This window comes from Tripterygium wilfordii, chromosome 11, assembly GCF_013401445.1.
Source record: "Tripterygium wilfordii isolate XIE 37 chromosome 11, ASM1340144v1, whole genome shotgun sequence".
NCBI classification, from domain to species: Eukaryota; Viridiplantae; Streptophyta; class Magnoliopsida; order Celastrales; family Celastraceae; genus Tripterygium; species Tripterygium wilfordii.
This window is the reverse complement of record NC_052242.1, coordinates 8,789,406-8,811,521: the sequence shown is the minus strand read 5'-3', so window position 1 is coordinate 8,811,521 and position 22,116 is coordinate 8,789,406. Positions and strand designations below refer to the sequence as shown.

The 22,116-nt window shown below is 35.5% G+C and overlaps 1 protein-coding gene across 1 annotated transcript in view; it reads right to left on the bottom strand.

The window, feature by feature from the left end:
- Window positions 1-7,392: 7,392 nt before the first annotated feature.
- Window positions 7,393-22,116, bottom strand: part of LOC120008914 (exportin-4) — a 32,407-nt gene continuing 17,683 nt past the window's right edge. Inside the window, exons 16-32 of the mRNA XM_038859290.1 lie at window positions 20,863-20,967; window positions 20,585-20,658; window positions 14,870-14,945; window positions 14,227-14,460; window positions 13,528-13,599; window positions 12,495-12,566; window positions 12,347-12,411; window positions 12,155-12,257; window positions 11,908-12,039; window positions 11,164-11,307; window positions 10,122-10,229; window positions 9,972-10,022; window positions 9,831-9,908; window positions 9,642-9,755; window positions 8,958-9,154; window positions 8,696-8,765; window positions 7,393-7,939 (exon numbers count right to left, since the gene is read on the bottom strand). Coding sequence (XP_038715218.1) covers window positions 7,751-7,939; window positions 8,696-8,765; window positions 8,958-9,154; window positions 9,642-9,755; window positions 9,831-9,908; window positions 9,972-10,022; window positions 10,122-10,229; window positions 11,164-11,307; window positions 11,908-12,039; window positions 12,155-12,257; window positions 12,347-12,411; window positions 12,495-12,566; window positions 13,528-13,599; window positions 14,227-14,460; window positions 14,870-14,945; window positions 20,585-20,658; window positions 20,863-20,967 — 1,884 coding nt within the window. The 3' untranslated portion in view covers window positions 7,393-7,750. The remainder of the gene's footprint in view (window positions 7,940-8,695; window positions 8,766-8,957; window positions 9,155-9,641; window positions 9,756-9,830; window positions 9,909-9,971; window positions 10,023-10,121; window positions 10,230-11,163; window positions 11,308-11,907; window positions 12,040-12,154; window positions 12,258-12,346; window positions 12,412-12,494; window positions 12,567-13,527; window positions 13,600-14,226; window positions 14,461-14,869; window positions 14,946-20,584; window positions 20,659-20,862; window positions 20,968-22,116) is intronic.

The following is a 22,116-nucleotide window of genomic DNA, read 5'->3' as shown; positions in this document are numbered from 1 at the left end:
CTTTAGCTTTTAAATTTGTGAAGAAAGAGGATCGTACTTCAAGGGGTGGTGAACTCCGGGCTGTCAGCTTTAATATAAATGATGCTAGGAAGGCGTTGGCTAAAATGGTAATCATTGATGAGTTTTCATTTAGGTGTGTGGAGGGTAAAGGGTTTAGAAACTTTATAGAGTCACTTCAACCGTTGTTTAAGCTTCCTTCTAGGATGACAGTTGCTACGGATTGTATGAAGATATTTATGGAAGAGAGGGAGTTGGTGAAATTACAATTAAAAAATGAAATGGTATGTATCACAACGGATACTTGGTCCTCAATCCAAAACATAAACTACATGTGTATTACTGTGCATTGGATTGATAGTACTTGGAATTTGAACAAAAGAATCATAAACTTTGTTCAAATTCAAAGTCACAAAGGAGATGTGATTGGGCTGGCTATAGAATTGTGTTGTTGGATTGGGGAATAGAAAATTATTTATTGTTATAGTAGACAATGCGAATTCGAATAATGGAGTAATTAGGCACTTAAAACTTGTCACTAGGGATTGGAAGGGTACTGTCTTGGGTCATGAGTTTATTCACATGCATTGTTGTGCACATATTCTAAATCTCATTGTTAGGGATGGGTAGGATGAGCATGTTGAATCTATTTCAAGGATTCGTAATGTCATTCGATATGTGAGGTCATCACCTGCTAGGTTATCTACTTTTAAAAAGTGTGTTGATAAGGTGAAAATTGATTGCAAGCAATCTTTGTGTTTGGATGTGGACACTCGTTGGAATTCGACTTACATGAACTTGGATGTAGCTCTCAAGTATGAAAAAGACATTTAAGAGGCTTGAGGCAGATGATAGAAGATATTTTAACTACTTTGGCAAAAATCAGAGTGATAATGGGGCAAGTGGTAGTGGTACAGTACCCCTAACCAGTACTACTAGTGTGAAGAAGGGGAAAAGGAAACTTAACAAGACAATTGGGTTTCCTACTGAACAAGATTGGAAGTATGCAAGGTCTCTTGTGAGGTTTTTAAGACTATTTTACCATATGACCTTGAGGTTCTCTATTTCTACAAATGTCAGTTCAAATTCTTTTTTTCTTGAGATTGTCTCATTGCAAAGTAGATTGTTTGACATGTGCAAAAGCGATGACATTGACACGAAACTCATGACTGATAGGATGAAATTAAAATTTGATAAATATTGGGATAATTTGGACAATATAAATTACTTAGTATATGTGGCTGCTATCCTTGACCTTTGATCTAAGCTGAAATATCTGAAGTATTGTTTTGAGGAGGTATATGATCAATTTAAAAGGGAGTTTATGGTGGAGAAAGTGAAAGATACCTTGACAAGGTTGTTTGATCATTTTAATGATGAGGTAGGAGATATATCAGATGGTCTTCGCCAATTTTAGCCACCAAATAAATCAATGAGGGTCAAGGACAAAGATGAAGATTGTGTGAGGACTTTTGCTTCAAGGGTTGACATGCGAATGAGAGCTGATGAGAGTATTGTGAACATGACTGAAGTTGGGAGGTATCTTGATGAGACTTGTGAGTATTGTAATGAAAAGTTTGATGTGTTGGCTTGGTGGAAGGTTGATGGCAGCAAGTACCTTATTCTTTCTCGTGTGGCTAGGGTTGTGTTAGCTATACCAGTATCCACGATTGCTTTAGAGTCCACTTTCATCACTAGTGGTAAAGTTATTGGTCCATATAAAAGCTCATTATCTCCAAAAACAGTTCAGGCTCTTGTATGTGCTCAAAATTAGTTAAGGGAAAAATCAATTTCAATAGACATTGAAGTTGAAATGAAAGAGGCTGAAAAACTAGAAGAACTTGAACATGATAACTATCTTTCTACCTTCTAAATTTTCATAAAATCATATATATTTGTGTTTGAGATTATAATGGTAACATTGACTTATTCTTCAATTTTCAATTTAGAAATTGGGTTGCCTGAAATTATTGTTGATTGTGAACTATGAGGACCCTGTGACATTGTTGTCACATATGCATTGATTCAGCTGCTTAATCTTGAAGTAATTAACTAAGTTCCATTGCCATTATACAATATATACTATCTATCTACTATCTAAACCATTATAAATTTAATAACTTGATATAGTTTTGCAAGTTGGCAAGTGAATTGTTGAAGGATGGACTATGGAGTGTATAAAGAGGGATGATGTTTATGATATTTGTTAGAACTTAGAACTACTGTACTGCCATTGTCCAGCATTGTTTTGGATTATATTTTGAACTATTTACTACTCCCTCCGTCCCATTTTAATTGTCCTCTATTCCTTTTTGAGATGTCCCAAAATGCATGTCCATTTCAATTAATTAAAACTAATTTCATCCATTTTTCCCATCTTACTCTTATTTACACTTAAATTGAAAAGCTAATGGAGTGAATTCCCAAGGAGTCATTGACATCTTAATTGTCCTCTATAAATGAGGGTATAAATGTCAAATTGAAGGGGAGTAATGCAATTTCTTAAACTGTGTGTAAAATTGAAGGGGACAATTAAAATGGGACGGATGGAGTATTTAGTTTGGAATTGTATTTAGGCTTATTTTGAACTATTGTGATGTGTATTTGGGACTGTCATTGAAAGCTTGTTAAACTATTGCGAATCTGTGATGTGTGTGTAGTTGTGAATTTGTAATCTGGTGAAGGATGAATCAGAACTTGTTTGTTGAATGTTAACTGTAGTTTTGAGTACTTGAGTGAGTCATTTAGCCATTCAAGTCCAAGAGAAGTTGGTTCAAGAGAATCAAGACTTCATGTTGTAATTTATAGTTTTACACTTACAGGTTTAATTGTGAAAAAGGTCCTACTCAACCCAACCCTACCCGTATGACCCGCATCCAACCCAACCCAATCCAACCCAAACTCAAATGAGGTTGGATGAGGGTTGAATATATACTCAGCCAAATTTATGCGGATAGGATATGGTATTTCCCAAAACCCAACCCATGTGCAGCCCTAAACACGATAAAAAAAAATGTCTTCACTTTGTCAAACACGTAACTTAAGTGAAATTCAACCTTACTTGGGTCGGTCCAAAATGGAGTTTTTAGTTCCCGTAATAATTTTTTCATCAAATGCATAAAAAATTAGAAAATTTAGAGTTTTTATGGAGAATTTTTTAATTTTTATTTTACACTTCACTTCTTCATTCTCAGTTCATGTATTTTATACATAGAATCAATATCTAAGCCTGTAAAACTTACCAATATAGTCTCCAATACCAATGTAAATTAATGGGAAAATTATGGATGTAAAAATCCGTTGATCCACACGTCAACTACTAAGAGGGCTGACGCAGTAGTGAGCCTCTGTATATCCTGCAAGAATAAAGGAAGAAGGCGACCCTTAGTGACCTAGGGACACTTCGACACTAAAGTCAGTGTCAAACTCAGGGAGTTCTAATAATCTTAGTGATCGCAAATTGTCTTGTATACCTTATGTTGACCTTAGCCTCCTTTATATAGGGGTCTACTAGTGATAAAGATGAAGCCTTTCATTGATTGTTTGATATTATCATTCCTGGGGTGTCGTGATAGGATCAAATTTCGTGATCCTAATCTTCTAGTGTCCTTGGACATTACCTTGGGAGCTGAGAGTTATCCTCTCGTAGATCTTTATTCCTAGCACGGCTTCCAAGAAGCTACAGTTAGTAGCTTTCTTGCCACATGTCTAGTGACTTGGCATGAGTCATTTTTCTCATCCACAAATGCCCCCAACCTTTACTTTGTCTTTTCGTCTCCTAGAAAATGAGAGATAAAGGTTGAGTTTGTTGCTTGCTAGGATTCTTCCCATGTCTTGGGTAGGTTGTCTTTATATTTTAGTCGTAATTGGGAGATTAACTTCTTCTTTTCCCTGTCTTGCCTTTCTTTGCCTTCTAGGGCTGGTATTCTATCTTTCCATAATCTTCATGTTGAACATGACAGACTTTGAAATTTTCCTATCCGAAATCATGGCGGGCGAAGACCCTGAGATCAAAATATTTTCTTTTTTATTCTCTCTTTTTCTTTTTGTTTGGGTACGTGCGCCCTTCCGACCAAGGTCTAGCCTTGGTCGAATGCCTATGTTTGACCAAGGCAATGCTTGGTTGGATTCACCTTCAGTCTTTCATCGACGTTTTCCTTTCGGTCTTTACTTGACATTTTTCTTGCCTAGAAGCATTTCATTACCGGGCATGTTTTGCCTCTTTAGGCTATGCCTCTTCTGCTATGTCATATGAGGTATGTCCATGAAATATGTCTCTTTGGCAACTCATGCAAGGTAAGTCCTCATCTTGGAATGATTCTCATTAGGTAAATCTATGTGAGGTATGGTCTCACCTTTGAAATGATGCAACTAAGGTGAATCTTATCCGAGGTTAGGCTTGGATTCAGAATGATGTCTCTTTGGCATATAATTTTCATGCGAGGTAAATCCTTGTCGTGGTGATGCCTCTTTGGCATATCACTTTCTTATGAGGTAAGACCTCGTTATGGTTGAAGCCTTTTTGGCTAGTTTATGCGCCTCAAATTTGGGTGATTCCTTCTTTGGCATATCTTGTGCGAGGTAAGTCCCTTGTCTTGGGATGATGCCTCATTGGCAAGTCTATGTGAGCTTGAACCTCGTCTTGGGATGCGAGGCTGGACCTCAGCTTGTCTAATGCCTCTTTGATATTCTAGTGCAAGGTAAGACCTCGGCTTTTCTAATGACTCTTCAGCAATCTTGTGAGAGGTAAAATCTTGTGTTGTCTAATGTCTCTTCGACAATCTAGTGTGAGGTAAGACCTTGACTTCTCTAATGCCTCTTCGGTAATCTTGTGCAAGGTAAGACCTCATCTTGGGATGATGCCTCATTGAAAACTCTATGAGAGATTGAAGGTTGGACCTTAGCTTGTCTAATGCCTATTCAACAATCTAGTGCAAGGTAACACCTCGGCTTGTCTAGTGCCTTTTTGAAAATTTTGTGTCATGTAAGACCTCGATTTTTCCCATGCCTCCTTGATTGTTTTGTTCAAAGTGTATCAGTTGGGATTTTCTGATCCCAGATTTTCCGTTTGATATCGTTTTTTGAAGTTTGAAATTTGAAATTTGAATTGTAGTGATTTCTCTTGATCTTACTCGGTTTGAATTTGAATCTTTTGGATTTGACATTGAGAAGTTTTTGAGAGAAGTCTGCCCTCTTTAGGTTGGGTCTAGGTACATGCTTCCTCATGTCATGGATGGTTACGTGACTGTGGGATTCTCGCGTTCCTTGAGTTGACTTCCTAGTTCGACTCCTCTTTGGATGCCACCTGTCATGCTGACTAGGCATGGCATTTTTTAATTATTCCACAAATTAACGCAGCTATCCTTCACCCAATCTTTTCCCTTCTTAGAAAAGGTGACGTGAACGCTTAGAGTTGTTTGTACCTTATTTTTAACTGGTTGAGTTTATACTCAAACTGGGATTTTAGTTCGTTTCTTGAGCTCCATTTTTCTTTGGATTCATGTTGTTCGTATGATTTTTTTGAGCACTCCTTGACTTTTTGATTGTGGTCTCTTCAGACGCAAGGATGCGGAGCAACATCGCATCCTCATTGCAGCGAACCTTGCCCCCAATTCATCTCCCTACCTTAGGTGGACTGAAAGGCCAGGATAAGAAAACCCGATTTCTGCATACGCATAATTATGAATTTCTTATGATTTCTCAAGCCAAAAATCCTTCAACCTGGTTTGTTCCACGATAATTCCATAGATTCAAGTTAGCGTCTCCATTACTGGTATAGAAACGGCTAGTTCACAACATCAAATATTTTTTTTGATGTCTTTAGAATCGAGTGCTAGAGATTCTTGTCCTTTTTATTCATGTTCTTGTATTATTCTCTATAATGAAATCTTTCATGTTAGATGGAAGCACACTTTTTCTCTAATGATCAATGGGTACCTGCAGTCTTGGAGAAAGACCTCAATTTCTTTACTCAAGTTTTTTTTATAGGAGAGACTAATTATTTTTATTGTCGATACGATTTTTAGTAATTATTTATGAGAAATTGTATTAAATATAATTGAAGTAATCCAATTGTCTATTATAAACTGTACTATTTTTAAATTTTTTTTTATTAAATCTTCTTTGAGTTTTTGATATTTTTAATCACATTTCATTTTCAGTTTTTCGCCTTTAGTTGGCTAAAAGTTATAGTCCTGCAATATATCCCTCTTGATTTTTATTGATTCTATTATATTTTTACATTTTTATTGTTGTTCTATAAAGAGGCTAGTGTTGATTCCATTTTACATTAAAGTAAAATGTTAAAAGTTTTCATACCAAAATTATTTTTTAGATGTTACATTTCATATTTTATGTTTGTTTCAATTTCTTTACTCAAGTTTTTTTAAGTTTTTTTTATGGGAGAGAGTAATTATTTTGATTGTCCATTTGATTTTTAGTCATTATTTATGAGAAATTGTATTAAATATAATTGAAGTCATCCAATTGTCCGTTACAAACTGTACTACTTTTAATTTTTTTATTAAAAGGATTCATACCAAAATTGTTAATCTTGTTTTTAAATGAGATTAAAAATATATTTTTAAAATTTTATAATACGCATATTTATAATGTAATTAAAGAGCAATTTATATTATTAGTTTTGAACGGTTTTGTAATTGAATTTGCAAATAAATTTTTTTAAAAAAAAATTCAATTTGAATATGGTAATTAATGTATATAAATTTTTTTTGAAATATAAGAAATAGAGAATTATTATAAATCCATGTGACAACTAATCTTACAAATAGGTTGTCCACATGTCAAATAAAGAGAGCAATTGGTTAAAACCTCTACTTATATATATATATTATAGATTTATGTAATAGATGGATATATTAGATTAGATAGATTAGACATAATTATTATATATATAAAATATAATTTCTAACAACTTATAAATCAAAACGAAATAAATAAAATAAAAAATTTTGTTTAAACTACCCAAATCCCAAGCCCCCCTGGTGAGAATAGAACCCTGGACCTCAAGGTCCTGAGCAGACAACCTGACCAACCAGGCTATCTCCTATTCTCAAAGAATACATACCTTATATGATGTAAAGTACAATAACTATTTTTTGTTCATACGTACCCTTTGTTTTTATTAAGATAAATTATACATTTCAGCACCAAAAGATTGACTCATACAACTCAATCACCCACTCATTTTTTGTTCCAAAGAAATCACCCAAAGCTCAAAAATGTAATAAAACAATTAATCGGACACATTTCTCAGCACCAAAAGATTGATGCATTTGAGTTGCATCAAAATCTCTCTCATGGACATAATTGAAAATAAAAGATCGACCCCAACCGCCGAAGCAGCAATCCAAAGCAGCAAAAATATCAAAGAAAAAGAACATAATAAGTTCACCTTACTCAATCTACGGTCGGCCTTCAAAAATTGTTGTACTATCAGTTCCCAGCCAAGAATGGGACACTCATAACTCCAAGGATTGAAATAGCCAGTAAATATATGGATCTGGAAAAACATCTGTGCTTCGCACTAATTTTTGGCTAAAAAATTACCTAATTGGGTGGTATCATCCTTGCAATCAGTCCAATATCAACAAGCAATGGATAAGTAACTACAACATATTGCCCACAAAAATTGGGATTTCAATTTGAACCCAAAATTTCACTTTCACCTTAATGGCACGCAAAATTAGATGATAATGATTCTCCCTTTTTTTACACAGCGGATTTACTCGCATCATATTGTCCTCAGAAACCCACGAACTTCAACCAGGAAGTTATTTAGATTTTTTCTAAATCTCTGGTAGTTCATACGATTGAGAGTAGAAGAGAGCTGGTTTGAGCTTGTCAGGTTCTGAAATGCATTTGCAAGCCTTGCTTTGAATGTCGGATTCACCTGCCTTTCAATCAACTCATTTCCGAAACTCTGCATGAACAAATTCCATGTAAATTCTTGGGAAGAAACTCCAAAACCGGAAGAACAAATGAAAATAAGAAAGAAACTCAAGAACCATAAAGTAGCATTTAGAAAGTTGAGTTGAGTGTCTTCCATTCAAATATAGAGAAGTTGGTCTGTCAATTTGATTAGGATTTACATTCACGATGTGTCATGTATGTTAGGGAAACAGAGTTTTGTGCATTTTATCTGTTGGAAGGAAAATGTGGCGCAAATTCAAGATGTGCTAACTCGTGGTGCACTCCATAGCTCAAAAACTGGGCGAGATTTCGCAAGAGTAAAATTAAACTTGTTTGGTAATGTCGGCTAGAGTGTGAATCATTGTGACCATATTAGGATGAAGAGAGAAAGTTGACTAAGGACTCAAAATGGCAAAAGATGAAGCCACGGGGATGATTTTTGTATATTTAGAAACCAAAATGGACTAAAAAACAAATTTTGGCAAAATGTACAGAAGATATGTCCTCAACTCCGTTTTCAATGCCATCTAAGCAAAAAAACAGTAGGGAGGCATGGGAAGGGGAAATAGAAGGGAGGCACCAAAAGACCCTTAAAAATAGATTGTTGAGGTATGTGGACCTAGCATTAATGGAGACAAATAATTCTGAAGGGCAGCTCATCAGAAATGAAGTATTTAAAGCCAATGCAAGTTTCCACTCAAAAAGAAACCATATTCCATTCTAAAAAGACAAGACAATACTGCATTTAAAGCTTTAGGAAAAATACCTGGTACAGGCTTTGCTCACAAAGGATCAATGGAAAGAGAGCATCTGCCGCACCACTCACCAGATCAGGACTGCAATCACAATGAAAAGAACTTTGAGCATGTTGTCAAAGATGAAAAATGACCAAAGAAATCTTTTCAGCTTGTGTAGGGCAATGTTAAAGGATGTATGTGGATGAAATAATGGCTGGATATGTCATTGATTATATTCAGAAAACCAACTGTAATCTTAATCTTGCAATGCAAGTGAAAAGAACCAGTTACCTGTAATCCTCAAAAAGGAGTAACTGGAGCAACAGACGAAGGAACCGACCTAAAAGTCCTTCCTGTAAATTTCGGTTTGCATCCTTGACAACTGTAGCATTAGAACCCAAGCCTACTTTGCCCGCGCCCATCTCCTTGTAGTGATAGGATGCAAGAGCTTTCAGTGCTCTCAGGCACATACTAACGATGTCGCCATCCTAAACCATCAAACAGAGAACAAAAGAAATAAAGAATCAATGAATTTGAAGCTCTAATTTTTGTATCATAGGAAAAATGCATACAACTATCTGAAAAAGAAAAAAACACACCACCCATAAGGCACAAGAACGATGACCAGCCATGAAACATGAGCTGGTCAAACCATGTTCAGAGTTTGTATTTAGAATCAAGTCCATAGAAGAACATATACCCAACCAAATGCCTAATTACACTAGCTTAAAATAAGCTCCTCATTGGAGCTTATATGCTCTTCATTCACTTAATATAAGCTAGTCTTTAAAATTATCACCAAACACATGAAATTTATAAGTCAGCTTATTTTCGACAGCTCATAAGCTATAGCTTATTTTTCCCAAATATAAGCTCTCCTAAACGGATCTCATATGAACATAGGTAAAGCTGGTGATGAAGACTTCAACAGAGTTGACATTTCAAATCAGGTGATCACATTGGCAGTAGCTTTACCTGGTGATGAAGACCAAAATCTAAAGTTCCAAGTACATGAGCAAAGGCATCTCTGTTTAGTTGTGCAAATGTTTCAGGATAAACCTCCAACATATGTGATAGCAGTGAGAAATACTGCACAACAATGCCCAATAATTAATTCCTGACAACAAAAAGAGCTTCTATTTTTGTGACCATAAAAAAGCTTACATCATGGCAAAGCTTCGGATATTTCAGTAGGTCCAAAGATATCAGTGGGGTAACTATGTGAAGGCCAAAATAAACAACCTGCAAGAATAATGCATCAGACACCACTAACCACTTGCACGAACTTCTACAGTACCAATTCACCTGCGATATATTTGTGCCATGCGTTTCAATTGAATCTGACGAGAAATCAACCTGCAACATGCAATATTCTCAATAAGGTTCATTGAATAGCCAATAAAAACTGGCACTAATCTGGAAATATAACATAACAAAAGGAGAAAAAATCACTACCATATCTTTCGAACAAAGACGAGATAGAAGTTGAAGGAGAGCACGCACGTCCTTGTACTTTTCAGTCTTCTCTTCACTAAGTAAGCTGTTTGAAAGACTCAATGATATCTGAAAGACCAAAATGGGAAAATTTTCAAATAAATATTTTTAAATAAAAAATAAAAAATGGTCAACATCGGAATAAGGAGTATCTCACAAATTATTAGCAACAGATATTACTCACTAGCAATGTGCTAAACACCCAAAACACTCATATTTATGAAGCAAAGAGTTCAGAACCATGAAATGATAGTGAATCACGGCATTTGACATTTGAAATTTGGCCCTTTCCACGTAAATTTTCAAGAAAAATATACAAAAATAAACAATTTAAAATAGGTTTTTGCTGCATCAAAACGATTGAATTTTTTATTATTTTACTTTGGTGAGGGAAGAAAATCAAAGGCAGAAAGTGCATATGGTTTAAAGCTTTACTCCATTCAGATTGAATCTGAGAGCCAGAAAAAGGAATCATTGAAGCATTTGCTAATACATACTTCAAATTGTACATTTTTAACACTAAAGTAATTTACAGCTAAAGTTGCGCATATCGTGCATCAAGAAGAAAGAAATCTGTTTTAAAACAACAGGGTTTGAAACCGTAACAAAAAATTGTGATGAACCGAAGAGCTTAAGATTATTATGGTTCAAAAATATAGCAGACTGCAGCTAAATATTTTGCACCATAATAATCTGAATTGCCCATGAGACTCCAATTTTCAAAAAGTGAGATCATGGATAAAATATTTAGCTTATATCTATTAGACTAATACTACCAATAAGATTGTACTGATTGATTTAAGGCATAAAACAAGAAAAATTCTTTACATGGTAATAAAATAAAACGAGTATAAAATCTCGACTTTTCGGAAAAAAAAAAAGAAATGACGAGAGAGAGAGAGAGAGAGAGAGAGAGAGAGAGAGAGTTTAACACTAATATTCTCTTCAGACAAATATGACCACTTTTTTTTCATAGAAGACAAATACCAAGTGACAAAAATACCTTGCCTATATTCTGAGATGAGTAAAGCTGAAGCAAGCGTGTACAAAAATCAATAACAGCAGCGGTTTCTTGAGCCTCTAGGTAGGCAATTTGCCCATCCACCCAGTCGACAATAAATTTAAGTAGCAGGTAAACGACTGCAGACTAATCAATTGTTATAGATTAGTATCTGAATAGAACTCTGCAATGTCTAGGAACACAGCTGGTTATGAATATGTTTCTTTCCCTCGATAGGTTATTCTAAATAAACTTTGACTGCAAATGCAGATTGAATTAAAGAAACATGACTGAAGTACCACAAATTAAAACTTATTCAAAGAAGAGTTCAACGTTCTTTCAGGAATCGGTGAGAGATGAAGTCCATTAAAACTGATGTTCCGCACTTTGCAATAAGACAAATACAGGTAATTTTTTTTAGAATATAGATACTATGACGAAACAGCTTCTTTACATGCAATTTGTTTAGCATTTATTATCATTATCAATGCCCTCATCCCAAACAATGTAGGGTGGACTACATGAATATCCATAAGAGAAATTAGTAGGAATCCACAATTTGGATTCTCCTTTGCTATTCGTTCCTGTCTAAAGCTACAGTCTCAACTAACCCAAGAAGAGGGAAATTTTCTTGGAATGCTTTAAAGGAAAAAAGTTTGGAAAGTGAAAGATACGACAATTAACAAAATGGTTAGAATTTGAGGTAGCTCTGGAGAGAATATCATAAAGAGATGAACCATCAAATACCTCATGCTTGTACACCTCAAGAAGAACTATAACAGGATTCATTACAGAGAAACCCATTTCATAAACTGCCCTTTGAGTTCGAGGGTCTGTCGCACTGGCTGCTCCACGAAGCCGCTCCCACAAGCAACTGGTCTGTGAGATGTAAAGAACAAAAGCATTGATCTTGCATAGTATATAAAAATACTCTTTTAAGTAGATAAAATATAAACTAAAAGGATGTTTGATAACAGAAATTCCATATCCTTACATATAAGATGACATCCGGGTGTTGAGCAACACGTTTTAGGTCATTCTTTTTAGACATTTCCACCAGATATGATGTCATATGACCAGTGAGATTTCTTACATATCTTCAAGAAATGTGAATAGATAATAAGCAGTTGACAGAAAATCTAGGACAAAAAGTAAGATGCATCAAGTCCTTAACGTCAAAACTCACTGATTCGATGCTTCTGAATTCCTGATTCCAGAAGCAGAAAGAACTAGGGTTTGAGCAAGTGAACGCTGACAACAAACAAAAGTAGTGAAGTCAAAAATTTGGGACCAACAAACATAGCAACAAGGTTAAAGGGTTTTGAATTCCTAACCTGATTAGCAGCGTTTAACAAGTATAAAGCTCTCTCATTAGCAAAAGCATTTGCTAGGCCATGCCAAGACTCCTGAAAAGTTATGTTCACAGATTAAATAACCATTCCGACACCAGCCAAACAAACATACAAATATGATGCAGGATGAAAGGGCGAAGAACCAAAACTAAACCATGTTAGCTATTGAAAACCGGAATCCAACAGGAACCAATCTGGAATCTACCCAAAAGCCACGAAGAAAACTCTCTAAATAGAAAACTGAAGTTTACTATGTTGAATGAAGTACTACTCAAAGTTTTATTATTCCTAATTAGTTTCCCTTTAGGATTTATCATATCTTTAAGAAGAAAAACATTATTGAATTATGATTACGAAGGAGTCTATATGCATGGACGTAATCTCTCCATTATGATACTGACTGAATGAAGTTTTATTCAGTTTTGAGTTTGAGAGAATTTCTAGCAAGTGACTAGCTTCAATTGTGTGATGCGTAGGTAATTATCATTCTTCTTCTTTTTTCTCTATCTTCCAAGCGGTTGTGGACATGTTATTTACAATAAGTTTTAAATTTCTAATTTTTCAAAAGCTTAAATCATCCCATAACCTTAATCTAACCTAAACATCTAAATACCAATTTCCTCCTACAACTTATGGTTGATGTGTACTCTTCACTGCCCAATAACAACCTCCACTACTTCTTGTCCTACACACGAATCCCTTAAAACGAGGACCGAAAAATCTGTCCTACATCGATGTGTTATTGCTGTTTGTCTCCGAGCTTATGTAAAATTGTCATGCAAAGTAGCTGAAACAAAAAAAAAATTAACTCCATATGAGAAATGATCTATGTTGTTTGGCATACTATCTCCACTCAACGAAACAGTAGTTTTGTTGCACTTCAATTAATGACTGATTATCAAGAGGAAGATCGGAGGTAGAAGATACAGAAGTAGACAACCCCCCAGTAGGGAGACTGTAGGAGAAGAAATTTTGATTTGAACATGTCAAGAAGTATAAAAGGTTTTTGACTCACAAGTTCAACTAGATGAACACAAATACTTCTTTGTCTGACCAGTGCATGAAGTAGCTGGTGGCAAGTGAGGGCCTGTCAAAAACAAATAAAATTGGCAATAATTTTGACAGGACAGGATAATAAAATCGTCCTTTCTGTCACTTCCTAATTCATAAAATTCAGAAGAAAATCAAATCCGAAATTACAATTACTGTAGGCAAGAGGCATAAAGTTTAGAGCTTAGATAAGTTAGATTGAAAATTAGATTTATAAGATTGAAAATTAGATTCATCCATCATATATACTTAAAAGTTCTGAAACTTATTCACTCCTTAGAATAGGTTTTAGTTCTGCTTTTACAATTCGCAAACATATTTCAGACAAAATTTCCAACCAAAACCTGATATGATAAAAATGCGCATGAGCATAAATAATGCAGATAAAATTACAACTCTTGGAATTAGTCTAACCAAATACAACCACATTATTTTTTATTCTTTCTTTATCAATGTGCTTTACAACTCCAAATGCAGTGAATAGTCAAGAATATACTGATATCGACTTGATTAATTGCAGAAATTTCTTCGACTCCCATTCAAAAATAATTATACAAGGTTCAACAATCAAAGTAGAACATGTAGCCGGGCATAGATTAAACTTTGAAGTATATGGTTTATGGAATTCCAAAGAGCTACATGTAATAGATCCTAATGTTCATACCTGCAAATCCTTCTCCCCAGGATATGAAATGAGTGTCGACACAGAAATACGAACAATAATGTCAAGTACAAGTTTGCCCTGACCATGTTCTCCAAAAAAACTGAATAAAACCTTTCTGGACTGAAGCAGCTGAGGGTGATGCTCGCGTCCGTGACCAAAACTTAAATTGCTGTCTCCAATATCAAGAGGCATTAAATATGTCTGGGACCATCTTCCAAGAAACCATATGATGGCCTGCATATCACATCTACTGAGATAAGTACATTTAGAACAAAAATAGAGATATTCTTAGTCTTAAAATAGGTCTTCTTGCAACTCAATATGCTAAAAGCATCATTATCGAAGGCACGGCAGGCTCATGCAAAATCAAACAGGAAACAGAAAATCAAATCAACATGTAGAGCCATGTTTAGCCATCATAGCAGCACATTCTATAGGCATGTACATTGTTTTAGGTGCAACATGTTGCCCTTTTTATAGATTTATTAATGTCATGGCCATATTTCAGATATGGATAATGCAACTATACGAAAGAAATCAAGTACTGGAATAGATTTCATACATACAATAACACTATGGTAAACGAGCAAAGTAGGACGTGAGAGAGAAACATGGGGAGAAACACAACAAAACAACATAATACCTCCATAAGTCGAGGACTAAAAACTGATGCCCTCATATCTGGATCTAAACTTTGCTCAGCGAACTTGATAATAGAACTGCATTAAAAGAAATCAGAAAAAAAGCAATAAATATTAATAATTGCATGTCTTTGTCCAATCCTTACTACTTGAACCAAGGTTAGGTCTTAGGATCAAGTCCCCCCTCACACTAATCATACAATATATATAAAAAAAAATTACCATCATCAAATACTTCTAACCAAAAAAATAAAAACTGGAGGTAGATAATCAATCCATCATAGTGGATTCTCCTTCACTATTGTCCAACGTAAAGCGACAAGTTCAAAGTAACCAGATAGATTCTATATTCTTCCTTATCAGTTCCATTCAAGCCTATCTTTGATCATCCTATTATCCTGTTAGTATCTCATACTTGAATTTATTTGACTAAACGAACTTGTGCACCGATATTTCTATAATGTACATATCCAAACTATCTTAGATGAATTTCTTGCATCTTACCTGTGACCAGTGCTAGTCCTATCTTAGATCTAACAATCTCTTATCTTATCCTTCCTCGCATTGCCATATATCCAAGATAGCACTGTTATTAGAGCTACATTCGTTTGTTGATAATATTTTCCCTCAATAGCCCAACAATATGAACTTCGTACATCAACCCTATATTTTCAAGGGTATAGTTCGGACATACAAAACCCCATATGCGCTCTTCCCCTTCATCCAACTACTTTTAGTCCTCTTAGCTATGACCTTCTCCATATCTGTCATTTTGGATTATGAACCCAGTATGGTAGCATTCTTTTACAGAAACATTTCATTAGCACATGGGCACCAAGGAAATGCAACCCAAAGAAAAGAGATACAAGAAAGCTAATCAAAGGCAGAAAAAGCAAACAAGATAGCTGCAGTCCAGAAAACAAATAAACAACCAGAATCTCTATGATTCACAGCATGAAAGTTGTTACAATGCCTAGAAAGCCAAAACTTGATGGTACCAAGCAAATTCTCTAAGAAAGAGTGAGAAGCTGCCTCTTCGTTACTGAAGATCCTGCCATTCTTCTCTAAAAAACAAGCCAGCAAGTTATCAAAGGCACAAGCTAAAGATTTCTTTTCTTTTTTTGGCTTTATCTTTACAAAACAACTGCCAGGCAATTAATTCCAAAATGAATATTTCATCAGTTACACTCCAAATCGCATCCCAAATTTTCCTGGTTCAGTATCAAATTAGCAATATAGAAAACTATGATTAAAATATCCTTCAATTTCTTTGCTAAGAGAGCGCCTCTTAGTAAGATAAACACCCCTTCTCTGTAAGCCATCTAAAGTGAGGATTCTGTTCCAGACTGCTTCCCATATTAAAAAAGATACTCTAGGGGGCACCATAGCCAGGTAGCCAACCCAATTAGTATACTGCTTCCAATAATACCAAACCTTTCTGATATGGTTTTAAAATCCTGTTCCATGAGTTTCCCTCTCCACCCGCCAGTCCAATCTTTAGAATCAGTGCCATATCTAGCAACAATGAGCTGTCTCCATAAATAGTCTGTACTGTTGCTACATCTCCATAACCATTTTCTAAGCAAAGCTTTCTTGAACATAGTGAGGGAAGCGATACCTAAACCTCCTACGCTCCTTGGTAGTTTAATGATACACCAACAGACAAGAAGTGTGATCTTACAAACTTACAATCATATATTCTATTTTTAGTTACACTATGAAAATATTCTGTTTCTAGAACTACTAATTCTGAAACAATCAGATTCCATTGCCGGTCTCCATGTTTCTAAATTTGAAGTAACTCCCATATTCTCATCCACGAGCAACATACAGTGAGAGCTCTTGGATAGGCCTTGTCAGCTGATTGGTCACTGCAGTGAACAAGAAAGGGCTCAACATCAAGCCTTAAAGTAAACTTATTATGATTGTCTGCTTGTTCTTAGTTAGTTAGCCATTACTACTCCTCAAACATATCCTTAAATCAACTAATGTACCTGACTGGGACCACTCTCTTCCCTAGAACCCCTCATCACTCCCCTAGGAACCTTATCAAAGGCCTTCTCCAAATAAAAAGAAACAAAAGGGTTTATCCTCTTGATTTTTCTATAGGTCTCATTAGGCACGATATAGCTCCTAATTGAGGAATGTTAGAATATATATAAATGATGTTAATGCCCCAACCCAACTAGTTAACTTATTGGGAATGGCAAAATAACTAATCTTAAGATAGTATTAGAGCGGACAAGCCTTAACGTCCACAATTTAAACCACCATTTTTTGTTGCCCCAAGTGTAGGCCTTTGTGTGTGTTTGTTGTTGCCCCATGTGCCTTGTGTGAGAGTAGCCCAAGTGTTGAGCCTTTTTTGTTGTGCACTTGTTGGGCCATCGGATTGCCCAGCCATACGTGAGGGAAAGTGTTAGAATATATGATGTGAAATGTCTCAACCCAACAAGTTAACGTATTGGGTTGAAATGTTGAATTGTATAGTAACTAATCTTAACAAGGACCAACCATTCAATCCTTAAAAAAAAAAACCATTCCATCCTTATAACAAAAAAGAGAAACTTTATTTACACTACAAATTCTACTAAGTTTACACCATTTTTTATTTTTTATTTACATATATATCCCTGTTTGGAATGACAATTAATTGAAAATAAATATTAAATAAGTATTTATATATTGAAAACGAAACTTATAAGTTTACCCACCAATTCTTTCTAAAATGTCTTCTATATAATTTCTCATTCTGTGGTATCAACGAATTCCAAAGAAGGCACTCTTGCACATTGCACATTCTTTCATGGTTTCTTTTTCACCAGCATTTCTTGGTTTACTCCAAAAACTATCAATCAATCTTTACTCGTGTTTCCTCCAATCTCTATACCCTCAGCTGGGTTTGTTCGTCTCTCACTTTCCTTATCTGGGTTTGTCTCATTTCTTAGTAAAAGATTAAGAATTTGTTTAGCCCGTAAAGGATTGAGCTACTGTTGGTTCTTTGAGGGAAATCGTCGAACACCTGATGGCTAGTTTAAATTCACTTCCTTTTACGATTGAAACGAAAGATAGATCTCTCCCCTTCTCCATGGCAACAACAAACATCGACCTCCTTTTGTGAATTCAGCAACAAAAATATGCATGCTTTATTTTATCAGTAAATTGGGCCTGCTTAATGAACTGGAAAATTTTCCTGCTATTATTTTGTAAATATAGTATTCTCCTCTGCCTAGAGTGTTCAGGAGTTTGAAAATGGTCACACACATACAAATCGATTCAATTATAAATTCTAGCACAAAAAGTTTGGCTCCATGGTTTCAACCAATGTTTCAAAACCCGGACCAGCAACCTGCCTACAGTGTGGCCTGAATAGCTTAAGAAACCTATTTCGTCCAACTATCTTGGAGGGCTTTGAACTTTGATACAGGAAAGGTTTTGAACCTGTCTCAAAATTTTTTTTTCAGTATTTATCATTTCTAATAACTACAAAAGCTCTAAAAAGTTTTAAAATATAAAAAATTATTTATTCTTAAAAAAGCAATAGATCATCTCCAGTCCAATCCCAAATTGAAAGTTTGAAACATTAAAAACCCTAATTCCTAAGCGATTTAAAATCAATTCACAACTGGACAAAAGCCTAAGAAGCCTTGGTGGCCACCTAGTGGAGCCACGATTAGCCAAGTAGAACCAACTCGGATACAGCACATGGGAAGCGGGTGCGGGGACACAGCGATTCGAAATTTCTCAAAGATAGATTGAAGAGTCACACTATTGTAAACAACCACTCCTTAGGTCTAAGTTTTTTTTACAAATTGTGTTTACGCTTATCCATATGAACCAGGCCCACAAAAATTGTTCAATTCGGCCCAAATTAGCTAAAGTAAAGGATATGGACTAATTGGACCCCTAGTAAAGAAGGCCTGAGTGTCTAACGGAGATGGCAAAATTCAATATCAGTCCAAAGGCCCAACACTTCAATAAATTTAACCAAGCCCAACAATTAAAATGTCCAAGTCCTCCATTTCAAGATGTAATAACAACCCATACTAGGGAACTAATGACAGAGAGAACGAGGACTAGACCTGAACCTTCGAGAGAACTGTTAGAGATATATAGATGTTTTATGTAATATTAGGCTACAAGGTATTCTTGTCTTTGTACCGCCCCAAGCCTCCCTATATATATATGTTTTTCTTGTAAAACTAATATAACATATAACATCTATATATCTCTAACACAATACCATGTTGTGAGAAAGACATGATTTGTATTAATGAATTAGGGTTACAAGAGAAACATATATATGGAGAGAGGCTTGGGGTAGTACAAAGACAAGAATACCTTCAGGCCTAATATAACATAAAACATCTATATATATCTAACAAGGACAAAGGAGAAGCTCTGACCCGACAAGGAAAGAAGCCAAAACTCACTAGAAGGAGATTACTAAGCAAACCACCAAGTCTTGAATCAAATATGAAGCTCCAAGTCTGATACGTACGCAGGTGAGTCGAGACCGACTCCCAATGACTCCACACTGAGATGACTGTTTCGATATGGGGAGACTGAGTTCGATATGTACTCAAGCGAGTCGAGACCAAGTCCGCACCGAGTTCATATCGGACTCAGACTCGTCATGATAGCGTTCGTGCTTCTTAGGCGTGTTAGAGATCATTTGACAATACGATGGCCTGGAGAGACAAGCTAAGGCTTAGAGAGATGGTCTGAAGGAAGGGACTTATGAAGGAGCTTGGTGGTGGATGGATTAGCCATTTCTTTTTGGGCTCAAGCCTTGTCTAGTTGTCTCATATCTGATCAGAGATAGTAATGATTTGAAAAGCTCATCACTAACTGTTTTTGCTCTTTTGCTTTCTAAGTGCATTGATAGAGGCTACAAGGCTCAACTGTAGCCTTGTAGCAAAAGGAATGACTCACGGATGACACAAGAGCAACCTAAAAGTTACAAGTTCAATTCCCTGAAACAGCATCTCCGCATATTACTTGAAGGTAAGGTCTGCATATATCCTGCTTGTCCCATCCCCCCATTGCTGGAGCCTTCTACATGTGAGTTGTTTACCTTATTCATTCATAAGGCTAAAAGGCTATGTTTTATGTTTAGGTTTGTAGCTAAAGAAGGAAGGATTCATGGAGGAGGGTGGTGGTGGTTTTTGAGGAAGCAAGGGAGTGCATGTGTTTTAGAGAGAGAGAGAGAGATATGAAGGTTTGGAGAGAGACAAGTATTTGGTAAGAGAGAAGCAGAGAAAGTTAGGAAGAGAAAGGTGCCTGAGCTAGTGCGACTAGGCTCTCTTCCAACTCTCTGCAAAAGATGGGTTTAAAAAAATTGGTTTCAACTAAATCTACATATTCCATTCAAAAAAAAAACTAAATCTACATATTCATTAGTCTAAAATAGATATGTGAAAAATGCATATGTACATGACTGCATTAAAAAGTAAGGCATGGGAGCATGTGTGTGCGCATGCAATCTCATGCTTGTGAAGTACTCAAAAAGGGAGGTTAAAAAAAAGATTGCTTGAGAACATGGAATTTTATCAATTAATCTGTTGGCATGCACAAAGACACAAAAACAAGCATCAATATCAGCATGGATAATATCAAGCCTGAGACATGAATAGTAATATTTTATATTTCCCTCTTTATCAGATTGGACAAAAATTTGTACACCTGACCACTGGCGTGGTAGTAAGAAAGAAGTTTACCTAGACAGCAGAATAATAGGGTGCTTGTCTACTTCCATGGCATCAACAAAATGAGATTGGATGGCATTTGGTACCTAAATATTACACAGCATAGTCAATGTAGATTTCAAGCTACAGGAGTTGCTCGTTTTATTGTAACCACCTCCAGAAGCACATTGAACAAGGTATCCAAATATTAACTTCAAAATAAAAAGATAATGTTGATATGTTCGTGCAAAGAAAATTCACGTTTGGAGATTCGTTTAACTCATGATAAAAATAAGATGATAACCAATTACCAAGGGTGTTTCTCCCTCCCCTTCATCTGCGAGTACATGCCCCGTTATTAGCAACAGAGAGTAAAGTTCCTCCAGAGTTTGAGTAAGATCAAAAGCGCCCCTGCCCTAAAAATAAAGTAAGCAAAGTAAAATCCATCTATCACCATAAAAAATAATGAAAAAAGGATAACATTTGACAACCACCACTGTAGAACATATATCACTACGTTAAGCACGAATACCATCTCAACTGAGTCAAAAGTACCTATTTTAAAATTTAATAACCAAAGATACGTCAACTTCAGGGGGAATAAGCACTACATGGAAATTTACACTGAGTTAACAATAGTAATGCAATGACGAGATCTGATCTTTCCATATAATAAGAGAAAGTTTTCTTCAGTCTCTGGATTTTGTTTTCCCAAAAAATTCAAAATTGGCACTGGAACATTGTTTTAGCAAAACGTCAATCCACAAAAAAGTACATCTCTTCTTGCAGCAATCCCAAATTTCTTCCAAACCTAAATCAACCTAAGCGATTGTAGGACCAGACATCAAAATCCATCATACATCATGTTTTATTAATTGGAGGAAAATTTCAATACCATGAGTTCAATGTAACATGTGAGATGCAGAAAGATGAAAAAGAAAGAAACTGTATCAAGTTTAAGGTAGTTTATTCATAGCAAACTTGAAAAACCCTTTACCTTTTTCTTTTTTTTTTTCTGAAACCCTTTACCTATTTCCAGGTTTATGACCCTTGATTCAAACCATGAAATTGACTCATATCTATCAAAGAAATTCATCTACAGAAAGAAACATTTTAGGCCTTTCATTTCTTTAATTGGTCCAATATGCCGATGTCACAATGAAATATTGAATTGAAAAAGAGACAAGAAATTAGAGGTTTTGGCGATGACAGAGCCAGGAGTAGTACTAGGAAGGAATCAATGGAACAAAACTAGTGTAACATCACTTTCAGCAAGTCATTTCACAGGAGCATAAAACCTTTGCAATTATTTCATCACACTGGAAAAACAAGGGATTATGTTTTTCTGTAATTTCAAATTTCTTACCCATACGTTGCCATAGAGTGTTTATCTTTCAATTTCATGGGACAAAAGGCCTTTATATTTATGAAACTACTCTAAGTTCTAACAGATTAGAAACTTAGAGAAGTCAGCAGAATTAGTTCAACATTAGGGTATTGCATTTGAGATAAATACGCTCACGAGTTGGATAATATTTTACAGAGTACAGTCCCTGGCATTTGTA